This window comes from Mirounga leonina, unplaced genomic scaffold (genome assembly GCF_011800145.1).
Source record: "Mirounga leonina isolate KUSES-001 unplaced genomic scaffold, KU_Mleo_1.0 Mir_454, whole genome shotgun sequence".
NCBI lineage: Eukaryota > Metazoa > Chordata > Mammalia > Carnivora > Phocidae > Mirounga > Mirounga leonina.
Window position 1 is genome coordinate 6,850,153 of NW_023270763.1, and position 12,493 is coordinate 6,862,645.

Genomic DNA, 12,493 nt, shown 5'->3' on the forward strand with positions numbered 1-12,493 from the left:
TTATAAGAAGGAAGCAGGGAGGGGGTTTTATTACAGAAGGCGATGTGACAAAGGGAACAGAAGGACAAAGAAAGAGATTTGAAGATGCTGCTAAAAGGCTGGACTTGAAGATGAGGAAGGTGATAAACCAGAACACATCTCCTGGTACCTGCTGGTTGTGGGCACTGGAGTGGCTCTGCGGGATCAAGACACAGGTGTCCACCTGCTTTCTGAGAACTTACACACTTTGGGTGTGGCGCAGACACATATTAAAAGAGCCAGCCAGACAAATTGCAGGGGCAGCAAGAGGGGATAAAGCAGCGTACAACAACTTGCTTGAGTGTAGGAGTGTGGAGAGGTCTGGAGAGGACTAGGTTTGCCCGAAGCCAGTTTTGAAAGGCTGCTGGAGATGGAGGACAGAGGGAGGTTGGGAAGGGTTAGAGAGTGCTGGGAATGTTCCTAGTACTGTAGGTAATACGGTATTTGGAAGGAGGCAAGGAGGACCCCAGGTGAACCACTTCAAATTAACCATTCACTTAAAAACTATTTGGGTGTGTGTAGGTCAGGTATCGTGGGATGTGGGAGCGAGCGGAGCGTGCGAGGGGAACTGCCGTGAGAGCCGGCGTGGCTGAAGCATGAGGACCAAGGGGCAAAGCAGAGGACAGGGCCGGCTAGCAGGCAGGGGCCGGATCCTGCAGGGCCTTGCACGCCATGGTTAGGGGCTTGGATTTTATTCTGAGGGCAAACACGTGATTTTTCATTCCTTCTGCAACAGCCTTAGGAACTAGGCCGTTTTATCCCAATTTTACTGACGAGGACGGTAAGGTTGGGAGGGGACAGGGTTAAGCAATTTGTTCCAGTTCACCCGCAGCGGCAGGCGACAGGCGAGACCCGGGTCTTCTAAAGTCCGCCGGCTCCGGGACCGCCCGCCCCGCCCGCCCCGCCCGCCCCGCCCGCCCCGCCCGCCGAGACCCCGCGCCCACTGAGCATGCGCCGCCGGCCTACGGAAGCCGGCAGGGAGGGGGCGGGGCCGAGGCTGGCGGGCGCGGGGAAAATGGCGGCGGCGGCGAACGGGACTGGAGGGAGCAGCGGGATGGAGGTGGATGCCGCAGGTAACGGGCCTCGCGGGGGCGGCTTCTGGTGACGCCCCTCGGGGAGCGACAAGGCCCCCCGGGCTCCCGGGAGGAGTCAGCAGGCGGGACGGCAATACCGCTCCCTGGACTAACTTGCGGGAGGGATGTATGGCTCCGGCTCTGCCGTCTCCCGCTCGCAGCTCCGGGGCAGAACGTGCGGCCCCTTCTCTCACTCGCCCTCCTTTTCCTCCACCCTCAGTGGTCCCCAGCGTGATGGCCTCCGGCGTGACGGGGAGCGTCTCCGTCGCTCTTCATCCCCTCGTCATTCTCAACATTTCAGACCATTGGATTCGCATGCGCTCCCAGGAGGGGCGGCCTATGCAGGGTGCGTCTTCGGCGTAATTCTCCCACCTCCTCTCCTTGGTCACCTCCCCCAAAGAGGGGTCTTTGCCCCTTCCGTTCCTGAGGCCGGCTCCCCCTCCCCCAGGTCACGGTGTCTCCAGCGTTTGGTTCACACTGACCTCGACCCTTGGGCCGTAATGATGAGGGACAAGATTCCTGACCCTCGTGTTTTACATGTCGTTCTCTCCCCCCAGTGATTGGGGCTCTGATCGGGAAACAGGAGGGCCGAAATATCGAGGTGATGAACTCCTTTGAGCTGCTCTCCCACACCGTGGAGGAGAAGATCATCATTGACAAGGAGTATTACTACACCAAGGAGGAGCAGTGTGAGAGGGGAAGAGACTTGGGGCGGGGGAGAGGAGTGGGAGTAAGAAGCAGGCAGAGTGGGGAAGATGGAGAGTGTTGGGAAGAAACAGGAGAACGGGACAAGGTGGGGGAATGAGGAGAGTAGTGGAAAGGATCTCAGAAAGAGAACATTTTAGGTATTCCTCCCCCCCCCCCCCCAAGACAGTAAAGGATGAGAGAAGATAGGAGGGATTAATTATTGTGAATTGAGCGGGGAGTTGAGTGGGGAGGGGAGAAGCTGATGAAAAATACACCAGGAGCTTCCAATTAAGGGAGGGTGGTTTAAAGAAATACCCTGTACTTTGGCTCTTTCCTTTGCAGTCAAACAGGTGTTCAAGGAGCTGGAGTTTCTGGGTTGGTATACCACCGGGGGGCCGCCTGACCCCTCCGACATCCACGTCCACAAGCAGGTACACGTGTGTGCCGGGGCAGAGCACGAGGGGGAGGGGGAGGGAGCAGGATGGGCCTTGACCATCGTGTCCACCATCCCCTTTTCCAGGTGTGCGAGATCATCGAGAGCCCGCTCTTTCTTAAATTGAACCCTATGACCAAGCACACGGATGTGAGTAATACTGACCCTGGGCCTACTTTTTATCCTCCTCCCCTGCTGTCCTTTACCCCATCTCTGGTGGGTGGAATCGTCACCGGAGATGAATTCTCCCACTCAGCAGCTGTGTGACTTTGGGCTAGTCATTGAACCCCTAAACTGCTTTTCGCCTCACGTGTGAGATGGGGATTATCCTTACTTCAGTGGGTCCTTGGGAAGATTAGATGGGAAAAATCTAGCGTGGAGAAGAGCCCAGCCCAGCTTTTGGCCTCTAGTAGTTCAGTAAGAGTGGTCTCTGTTGCTTCTTTCCAGCTTCCCGTCAGTGTTTTTGAGTCTGTCATCGATATAATCAATGGAGAGGTAATGCCCTGCCCTTCAGCCCTGCCATCCTGCCCCTGGCCTTTCCTGCTGCTGACTCCGCCTTGTGCCCTGTAGGCCACGATGCTGTTTGCCGAACTGACCTACACTCTGGCCACGGAGGAAGCCGAACGCATTGGCGTCGACCACGTGGCCCGAATGACCGCCACGGGCAGCGGGGAGAACTCCACTGGTGAGGAAGGCCGGCAGGGTTTCCTCGGCCGCGGGGCTGGCAAGTCTGGCCACGGGCGTTTTCCACCTTGGCCTGTCCCTGTCTCCCTGCAGTGGCCGAGCACCTGATCGCGCAGCACAGCGCCATTAAGATGCTGCACAGCCGGGTCAAGCTCATCTTGGAGTACGTCAAGGCCTCCGAAGCGGGTAGGAGTGTCTCCCTGGCGTTCGGACCGCTTTTCCTCTCCCTCCTGGGGAGGTGACAGCATCCACATTAATGCAGTCCTTTTGTGCCTTTAGGAGAGGTCCCCTTCAACCATGAGATCCTGCGGGAGGCCTATGCTCTGTGTCACTGCCTCCCAGTGCTCAGCACAGACAAGTTCAAGACAGACTTTTACGATGTGAGTATAAAACCCAGGCTGGGGAGGTGGGGCTTTTGTACGTCATGTCCGTAATGGCGGACCTGGGACAGTCCACTGTTCCCCGGGCAACTGGTCTGTTCCTTCCAGCAATGCAATGACGTGGGGCTCATGGCCTACCTTGGCACCATCACCAAAACCTGCAACACCATGAACCAGTTCGTGAACAAGTTCAACGTCCTCTATGATCGACAAGGCATCGGCAGGCGGATGCGGGGGCTCTTCTTCTGAGAGGGTACTTGAAGGGACAACGCACAGGTCGGACAATGGCCCCACAGGGGAGGGGTGTCACACTCGTTAGAGAAACCTCCTGTCAATAATAAAAGGGGAGCAGCCCCTCAGCACCCCTTCCAGTGGCTCTGTCCTCTCTGTTGGGCACCACACAGCCTTCTCAACTTGGATCTTAAAAGGAGGCCCTCGTTCCAGCCTTGCTCAGGCAGGACAGGCTGCAGTGATGAGGAGGAGCTCCCTGCCACTTGAGGTGACCCCATGTCCGGTCAGGTGGATGCATCTACACTGAGCCAGAGGCTGCTCGCTTCCACCCAAGTGAGCTCTGTTCTCTGAGGTCTCCCTACGACAGCAGTGCGGAGACCAACCCTGTACACTTGACCGATGACCGATGATCCAAGCTAAGGGAATTTTTTTCGGACACCCCAAAAGCTCTGATCCTCTGGGCCCTGTTTATTGCCAAGACGAAGAAGTTTCTCTTACTGCGAATGTTCGCACTCGCTTACGACAGGGAGATCGACACCTGACCCTTGGGGCACCTCACCCCCAGCAGAGGCTCTCGTGGCCCTCCTGGGGGCCAGGTGTGAACGCGGGGACTGCTGCGTGTGGATCCCCTGTGTGAGGTGTCCCATGTCCCTGTGCCACCCTTCCACTCCCCGTCCTTACCCCTAAGTAAAGCTTTAGAGTGGGAGTTAGGGACGAGGGAAGGTCTGAGGCATTTCAAGCAGAAAAGACGAGTTGGCTCAGAGGCGCTGCAGGTCCTATGGGCGTGGTCTCCAGAGTTGGGGGGGGGGACGCACAGCAGGACCGAGGAGGGGACTGGAGTGGAGCTCAGTCTTGCACCTCATCTCCGCACGGTGGCACTTACTGGGGACGCAGCAAGGAGTAACAGTGCCTGGCAGGTAGAGTGGGTCCCTTACTTGGTAAATTTATGGAGTGGACGGGGTAAGACTAGCATGAAGGGAACAAGGTAAGAATCTAGAAAATTCCTAATACCCTGTTTGTAGATTGCTTTATTCAAACACTTTATTAGCAAAAACAATAAAACAAATGCAGCTCAGGAGAAAGGAGGGGATTCTCCTTTCCTCTCAGAGGCATCATGAGCTCTTTCAAAAAGGGGGATGGTCAGCACGTGGAACGCAGAGCAGACCCCAGTGTCTCACGAGCTGGACGGAATCAGACAAAAGTGATCCGCGTCCGGGCGGTATTAACCTGCCAGACATTTAGCTCCTCGTACTCATCTAGCGCCGCCTGGAACTGGGCGGGCGTGAAGCCCCGGGATATGCAGCGCTGCTCGGCCTCCGCAAAGCGCACACTTCGGCCCTCGGAGACCAGCTCCCGGATGGTGGCGAATATCACGTCCGCCGGCCTCTGGGTCCTGAAGGGGACAGTGCGGGGGGGAGAGTGGGGAGGTCAGAGGACCCTGGGCCCGTGATAGCAGCCCAAGGCCCACACCACACACGTGTGGATGCAGGAGCCATGAGGCTAAGTAGTCGGGGCCGGGACGTCGGGCCTCGTGTCCGCTCACCTCGCCGTCTGCCCCTTGTCGCCCAGCAGAGAGTCCTTGGACATCTCCATGAGCCTGATGGCTTCGTTCACATCTTCCTTCTCCACCGCGTCAACCATCCGCAGCCGCGCCTGCAGGAAGGGAGGGCGAGATGGGCACGGGAGGAGAGGGGGGAACACGTCAGCCCGCCCCCCCCCCCCAGCTCCAGCTTTCGGGAGCGCGGCCCAGAAGACGCGCGGAGAGCCCCCCGCCCGCCCAGCAGCTGCAGTGCGGGGCCGGCACTGTCAGACCGAGACAAGTGCAATGCGCGGGCAGCGTCCAGCAATTGCCCAAGTCTCCGCCTCGCAACGCTGGCCAGTCCCGGGTTCCGCTGTCCTGTGAGGGAGACCGGACCCTTCGGAGCTCCCCTGGGCTCCCCAGCACGACGGACAGAGCAGGGGGAGCTCGGCCACGAAGGCGGCTGGCGGAGAGGTCGCGTCCCTGGGGCTCGGGAAGTGCTAGCTCAGCAGTAGGTCAGGGAATCACACTACCTGCACGAACAGCACTTTGGAGCCCCCGGGACTAAGGTCCACGGAGTGCGGGCGGAAGGGCAGGTGTCTAGCAAGGAGCCAGGGGCCAGGGCCCAGGGCGCGGACGTGACCCCCGCCCCGCCCCGCCCCGCCCCCGCGAGGCTGGAGAAGCGACGGCGGGCCTCTCCCTCCGGGGACGCCGTGCGTGCCCTACCGGAGCAGCAAGTACCCACAGTGCGGTAGCACGCAGGACCGCTATCTGCACTGTCAGCACTTTAGCACCGGCAGGGCCTGAGCGGGAGGGAGGCGGCGGCGGCGGCGGCGGCGGCGCGCGTGCGCGGGGCGGGGCGGCGCGGGCTGCCCGGGGTTGGGGGGGGGCGGCGGCGGGGCGGGCGCTCACCAGAGCCGTGGACAGCCGCAGGATGGCCAGCAGGGTCCGGGCGGAAGTGTACGTGGCGTCCTTGCTGGCCCAGGCCTCCCGCCTCATCTCCACGTACGCGGCCGTGATGTAGTCGGCCAGGGACTCCGGCACCGTGGGCTGCTTCTCCCGGCACATGGCGATGTAACGTCTGCGGGAGAGAAGGGTCGTGGAAGGCGAAGGCGGAAAATTTGCTATTTAAGACCACACGGGGAGGATGGGGAGAGGGCACTTTCAAGTAGGAAAAACAAATTCGCTGGAGCATCACTGGTGGAGTTCTCCAGATGATTTCTAAGTTTTCAGAAAAAGGATTTTATAACAGTAAAATCCATCTGTCCTAAAAGACGGTCAAGTCCCCTCCCCCCGAAACTAGGACAGTGGGGGGGGGGCGGTGATCCACGTCGTTTAGTGCAAGAGAACAAGGACAAGGGGAGAAGACCTGAGGGCTCCCTGGGACCCCCTGGAGCAAACAATGCGATCAAGCACAGGGAGCAGCATCCCGCTACTCCTGGAATCGGGACCTGCCTCCACCCTGAGATCGGCAGCTGGGCAGAAGGGTTCTGATGCTGGGTTCTTCTTGTGAAGCCGCGGGGGGCGGGGGGCGGGGGGGGGGCCCGGTAGTGAAAAACTCCCTGTTCCAGGAGACGCGCACACAGCCCAAGCGGCTGCCACACGGAGTGACGGGTCGGGCACACTGGCCGTGCCCCAGCTCTCCTACCTCATCAGCTTCATGTCCAAAGGCTCAAACTGGGCTGGGGGCTGCCGGCTATGCTGGTGCACGTAGGTGATGTGCTGGGCCAACCTGCAAGAGTGGAGGCAAGTAGACACCTTCTCCTGGGGGCTCCGTACCCCATGCCCCAGCTTGCCAGCTCTTCACAGCGTGGCAGGGAGGCTCTCCCAGGAAATCCTCCCCAGGATTTTTTTTAAAGATTTTATTTACTTGACAGAGAAAGAGAAACAGAGAGGGAACACAAGCAGGGGCAGTGGGAGAGGGAGAAGCAGGCTTCTTGCGGAGCAGGGAGCCCGATGCGGGGCTCGATCCCAGGACCCTGGGATCATGACCCGAGCCGGAGGCAGACGCTTAACGACTGAGCCACCCAGGTGCCCCTCCACTTTATTTATTTTTAAAGATTTATTTATTTGAGAGAGAGCATGCGTGAGAGAGAGCGTGTGTGAGCAAGGGCAGGGAGGGGTGGAGAGAGGGAGAGAGAATCCTCAAGCGGACTCCCTGCTGAGCATGGAGCCGGATGCTGGGCTCGATCCCAGGACCCTGAGATCATGACCTGAGCCGAAGGCAGACGCTCAACAACTGAGCCACCCGGCGCCCCCTCCCCAGGATTTTAGTCCTGACCCCCCATTTCCCTAAAGAACCGTGCACTAGCTCCCACAGTAAGCAGGGAACTGGAGGAGTTTCCAACCCCTTCTCCCTCCCTACAGATCAGCGGGGGTGGGGTGGGGGGGGGTGTCCTCGAGCACTGAGCTCCACTCACCGCAGGTCATTGTCGCGGTCAGGCCGGTCCTGGATCAGCCAGAGGAGGTCAAAGCGGGAGAGCAGCGCGGCAGGCAGCTGTATGTTCTGCTCCAGGCTGCGGCGAGGGTTGTAGCGCCCATAGGCGGGGTTGGCGGCAGCCAGGATGGAACAGCGGGCGTTGAGCGTGGTGAGAATGCCAGCCTTGGCAATGGAGATGGTCTGCTGCTCCATGACCTCGTGGATGGCCGTGCGGTCGGCCTCGGCCATCTTGTCAAACTCGTCGATGCAGCACACACCCTGGTCCGCCAGCACGAGGGCCCCGCCCTCCAAGGTCAGCTCTCCGCTCACCGAGTCTCTCAGCACAGCCGCCGTGAGCCCCACTCCCGAAGAGCCCCGGCCCGTGGTGTACTGGCCTAAAGGCGGGATCGGGAACAGGAAAGAAGCAGACACACTGAGGAAGAGGAAAAGAACAAGGGAAGAAGCAAGAATAGGAGGCAGGTGAGGCCCGAACTGGAGCCGCTCTACCGCCCCACCAGGTCCAGGCCTTCCTGAGGCAGCTGAAAATCAAGTGTTGGCGCCAGAACCACCGCCCCTCCCCGCCCCCTAAGGAACAGATGAGCACGGGGCCCCATTGTCTGGTACATTCACCCCTCCCAGGGTTCAGTTACTCACTGCGGGGTGCCAGGCGATCGATGTAAGACAGGAGCTGAGACTTGGCCACACCGGGATCCCCCATCAGGCAGATGTTGATGTTGCCTGGAGGAAGAGTTAAACCCCCAAGTGACCCTTCTTTCCGTGCAAGTTGCCCAACGACAAATACTCGAGATCCTCCCCGATACCCAGCATTACTTCTCATCCCCTCCCTGTGCCCACGAAGCCCAGATGCTCTTTTACTCTGTGACAAAGCGGTCACAGGACACTGGTCCTTGACATCCTTGCTCCCTCCCAACCGCCCCCTCATCTCCCCGCGCCCTTACCCCTGATCTTCATGCCCCGAGGAGACTGGTCCACCCCTCCCACCAGCAGGAGCAGCAGAGCCTTTTTCACGTCTTCGTGCCCGTAGATCTCTGGGGCGATGGAGGCCGCCAGCTTCTCATAGAAATCGTCCTCTGTGGGAAAGTTTAGAGTCCTTGGGTGTGGAATGGGGGGAGGGTTGCCAGGAAGAAATTCCCATTCCAAGGCTCCCCCAGGCCCCTCACCTGCAATCTGCCTCAGCTCCTCCCTGCTTAGCTCTCCAGCCGCAGACTCCTCGTCCTCACTCTTGCTCATCTTCACGACCCGATGGGCTTCCAGGTAGGTTTCAGAGAGGAGACCCTTGGGCAGGAAAACGCCAGGGTATGGATGAAGGCCCTTTCACTTACCCATTCACCTGACTCCCTCAGTTCCTACCAAAACTCTTTGTGCTACTTTACCATTGCCATTACCAGTTCCCTCTGTGGGGCTGGCAAAAGTGAAGGACAAAGGGAAATCTTTCCTCCCCCCCCCCCTTTTTTTTAAAGATTTTATTTATTTATTTGACAGAGGGAGACACAGTGAGAGAGGGAACACAAGCAGGGGGAATGGGAGAGGGAGAAGCAGGCTCTCCGCCGAGCAGGGAGCCCGATGCGGGGCTCGATCCCAGGACCCTGGGACCATGACCGGAGCCGAAGGCAGACGCTTAACGACTGAGCCACCCAGGCGCCCCTTTCCTCTCCCTTTCAAGCCCCTTCCTTACCTGTACCACCTGTCGGAACCCAGTGCGCAGGATCGGCAAGAAGATGCCGGTGACACTGACGTGGTCCCCAGGCTGGGCGATCCTTGTGTTCTCACCTTCTACCAGCACGGTGATGCTACGAGGGATGTTTCCCACAGGCACTTGGTCAGTCTACAGGGGAGAAGGCCCGCGGGCAGGAAGGAAAGAACATGAACGAAGCCTACAAGAACCTCATCTTCCAGTCCCAGGCATCCCACCCCCTACTTCTCAGCTCAGAGGAGCCAACAGGAGAAGGGAGCCCGAGACAGTCTTTGCCCCTTCCTAACTCAACTAGAAGCTCAAGTTAAACCTCCTTCCTGCTCTAGGTGACCTCTCTGCCTCAGCTTCTTTTGTTCTTTCTTTCTTCCACTCCGTGAATGACCGCAGAACCTGAGCGGACACCTGAACTCCACCTTCCCTGGGCCACATACCCCAAACTCACATGTTCCTGCATTTTCATCTCCTGGAATTTGATGAATTTGGAACCACGTGTCTGCAGATACAGCCGCCCTCCTGAGCGGTTGGTCTGGCACTCTTGGCTCGGGCACATGATCAGAGGCATGAAAGTAGGGGACTGGATCTGGGATGCGAGAAAGGAAAGCAGAAGGAAACGAAGGCAGTCACCTGAGTCAACACTTCCTCCTCACAGCATACACCACAAACTGCAAAGAATGTCTTGACCCATCCCGAGTTAATAATGATAGGAACCAAGAACACAAAATGGATGGAAAAACCACCATAGACCAAAAAAAAAGAATGACAAGTGAACACGTAGTCACATTTCACAATAAACATAATAAATGACAAATAAGTATCAGCTGACACAACAAATTCAGGGGGAAACCACCAACAATTAAGTGTGTTCCTATCCCTTGCTCCATACATACCGGCTGGTAGGTCTCCGCCCCACACTGGTCACAAGTGTAAGTGGCCACCACCATTCTGGGTTTAACTTCACAGACACGAGTGACAATTCCACGCACGGTGACCAATTTCCCCACAGAGTCAGCCCGTACTTCCCGGATCACACGAGGCTTGTTACTGCTTGGCCCTTGAAAGTACAGCTCACTAGGGGGAGAAAACAGTCATCATTAAGGTCCTGGAGAACAAATTCCCACACCCGTCCCCACTGAGACCACTCACAATCTGCGCATGAGCTCAGGAGGGTACTGGTTCTGCGGGCTTCGGGCTGTCCCAGGCTCACGGCTCCGCTGCTCCATCATCAGCCGGTGCTCGATGTAAACATCCAAAACATCTTTGTTTACCACCTAAAGAAAAACAGAAAAAACGAGTGGCAGGAAGGTAAGACCATAAAGGGCACCAGGCAGATATTCCTGCCCTCTTTCTGCCAGCTCAGAAAATCACCAGTATCCGAGAAGCTTCCCGAAAGCAACCGTTCCTTGCCCTGTGTTTTTCTGCAACCACTCACCTCCCTCTCCTTGTACTGAGGCAGCAGCTCCTGTACGGCGTCAGCAAAGAGCCTTGCATAGCGCCTGGCGTTCTCACAAATCGAGTCCACCAACTCAGGGTCATCCTCAGCTACATCGTCTAGGTCTACGTACATTGCCACTTGCTCCCGATGAGCCAGTCGAACCTGCCGTAAGGAAGCGACAGCAACAGAGCCCTGTTTACGAGGCTCGGCAGTGTCCGTCACCCACAGGGGAGAAAGCAGCGTGAGACAAAGCAATACTCGTTTCTCAGCCCCCAAAAGACCGCCTCCTAACTCCTCAAGACCACTCTTGATCGTTATGCATGTACAATTACATCCACTTACCAGATATTAAATAGGACACTAAAGGGATCACCTACAATGTATGCTTACTGAAATAAACCAGGCCACCTCTTATAACTCCTTAAGTAAGCACCCATTCCCTCCACTTTATCTTAGACTCACCAACTGGTTCCCATACTTGAATTGCTTCTTGCCAAATTCATCATCCTGGTAAAACTCTTGTAGAAATTTCTTAACCTTTTCTGGAAGGAAAATGTAAAACCACGAGAATCAGTCTTTCAGGTACTTTGCTGCAAACCCCCTTGATACGAATCTAAAAAACTCGCTTTCACTTACAAAATGTATGAAGTAATCAGTTTACATGAACATCTAAGTAAGCCTTCGTAATTGTCCCCAAGTAGGGCAGAACTCCTTCTAACAAGTCTGTTCTTACCTACGGAAGGAGAAGGGGCCCCGGGCGGTTAAGAGCATTACCCAACAACCCGCCCCCCCTCCAGGGAATTCCAATCTTTGTCTTAGTTAAAAATCTCAATACCCTTTCCCAAAGGCGTCCGACACCCCGCCTCACACACCGAACTCAAGGTTCTCCGCTTTCCTTCCACGCGTAAGATTCCCCCTTTTCTTTCGGTCTCCTCAATCTCTCCACTAGGCCCGTCCTCCACCCCACCCCCTCTCCCGCCACTGCTTCCGCTCTTAGTAAACAAAGAAGCACATGGGCCCAGATGCAGCCGCCTCACAGCCCGGGATTCCTCCGCCCAGGGCGGGAGCCCGTCCGGCGATTGGCCGGCACGTCAAGGGCCACTCCGTCCCACTCCACCGCCTCCTCTCTCGGGCTCCCGCGAAGCCCCCCAATTCCAGGCACGCCCCCACCCTGCGCAGCTCTCCCCAAGGCCGCCGCGCGGAAGGACACTGTTTACACACGACACTCCCTCCCGCGACGTCGCGCAACTTCCGCCCGCCTTCACTTCCGCTTGGAGGTTGGCCTAAAATGGCCAATCCCGGCGCGCAGCGGCCCGGGCCCGCCCGCCCCCGGGACTCCGGCGCCTCCAGGGGACGTGGGCGCTCGGAATGCTTAAGAGCGCGGAGGGAAACGGACCCGGGATGCCCGTCCCTGGGGACGGAAGACCCTTCGGGTGTCCCGAGGTCTTGGTCTCTCCCGGGCGCGCCCCTCCCCTCTGGAGCCCCCAGCCCGGCTGTCCGCGCCCCCCCCGCGAGCCCCCACTCCTTCCCCAAACAAGATGACCGGCTCTTCGACCTCGGTGGCCCGCGCGCCTCCCAGGGCACCATCTGTCTCGGCCCCGCTACCTCCCGACCCTGCCTCTGGCCTCGCGCGCCGAGCCCGGCCCCCCAGGACGCCGGCTCACACCAACAGGTGTTGGCCGGGAGGCTTCCCGCGCAGGACGCTCCTCTCAAGTTTGCATATCCTCACCTTTTTCGAGCACGTAGTCCTTAACTGCCATCGCCCGTGAGGCAGCAGTTGGCGGGTTCAAGGCTCTCTCACTCCTGGGAGAGCAGAAAGCGTCCGCGCGGCGGGCTACTGCCGACCAACCGAAATTGGCGCGAAACGTTGCGCCCCACGTGACCGGCGCCGCTGCGTGTGGGC

General features: G+C 58.3%; 2 protein-coding genes across 7 annotated transcripts; one reads left to right on the top strand and one right to left on the bottom strand.

Annotated features, from left to right (window-relative positions):
• Positions 1-1,006: 1,006 nt before the first annotated feature.
• On the top strand, positions 1,007-3,643 carry COPS6 (COP9 signalosome subunit 6). Its single transcript, XM_034988462.1, has 10 exons — positions 1,007-1,091; positions 1,312-1,437; positions 1,649-1,780; positions 2,121-2,209; positions 2,299-2,361; positions 2,659-2,706; positions 2,782-2,896; positions 2,989-3,081; positions 3,175-3,275; positions 3,384-3,643. Exons 1-10 carry the CDS (start codon positions 1,034-1,036, stop codon positions 3,522-3,524), a joined length of 966 nt encoding a protein of 321 aa, XP_034844353.1. The 5' UTR covers positions 1,007-1,033; the 3' UTR covers positions 3,525-3,643.
• An 873-nt stretch (positions 3,644-4,516) lies between these two features.
• MCM7 (minichromosome maintenance complex component 7) lies at positions 4,517-12,398 on the bottom strand. Of its 6 annotated transcripts, none has more exons than XM_034988459.1 (16): positions 12,320-12,398; positions 11,227-11,323; positions 11,053-11,132; positions 10,588-10,752; positions 10,302-10,426; positions 10,046-10,226; positions 9,601-9,738; positions 9,141-9,290; positions 8,626-8,740; positions 8,404-8,535; positions 8,099-8,182; positions 7,446-7,839; positions 6,674-6,757; positions 5,938-6,106; positions 5,050-5,159; positions 4,517-4,899 (listed from the first exon to the last, which is right to left on the bottom strand). In XM_034988459.1, exons 4-16 carry the CDS (start codon positions 10,720-10,722, stop codon positions 4,698-4,700), a joined length of 2,019 nt encoding a protein of 672 aa, XP_034844350.1. In that variant the 5' UTR covers positions 10,723-10,752; positions 11,053-11,132; positions 11,227-11,323; positions 12,320-12,398; the 3' UTR covers positions 4,517-4,697. The 6 variants fall into 6 exon arrangements, with proteins under 6 accessions (XP_034844350.1, XP_034844349.1, XP_034844348.1 ...); XM_034988458.1 differs by lacking the exon at positions 12,320-12,398 and adding an exon at positions 11,463-11,740; XM_034988457.1 differs by lacking the exon at positions 12,320-12,398 and adding an exon at positions 11,426-11,740.
• Positions 12,399-12,493: the final 95 nt, after the last annotated feature.

Bases quoted from the DNA above. Each gene is read 5' to 3' on its own strand.
- MCM7 (XM_034988456.1), bottom strand. From the start codon at position 12,350: ATGGCAGTTAAGGACTACGTGCTCGAAAAAG. The intron at 9,291-9,600 runs GTGAGTTTGGGG...TCTCCCCTGTAG, and splicing joins AGATGAAAATGCAGGAACAT to ACTGACCAAGTGCCTGTGGG. The intron at 7,840-8,098 runs GTGAGTAACTGA...TCCCGCCTTTAG, and splicing joins CGATCGCCTGGCACCCCGCA to GCCAGTACACCACGGGCCGG.
- COPS6 (XM_034988462.1), top strand. From the start codon at position 1,034: ATGGCGGCGGCGGCGAACGGGACTGGAGGGAGCAGCGGGATGGAGGTG. The intron at 2,707-2,781 runs GTAATGCCCTGC...TGTGCCCTGTAG, and splicing joins TCGATATAATCAATGGAGAG to GCCACGATGCTGTTTGCCGA. The intron at 3,276-3,383 runs GTGAGTATAAAA...TGTTCCTTCCAG, and splicing joins TCAAGACAGACTTTTACGAT to CAATGCAATGACGTGGGGCT.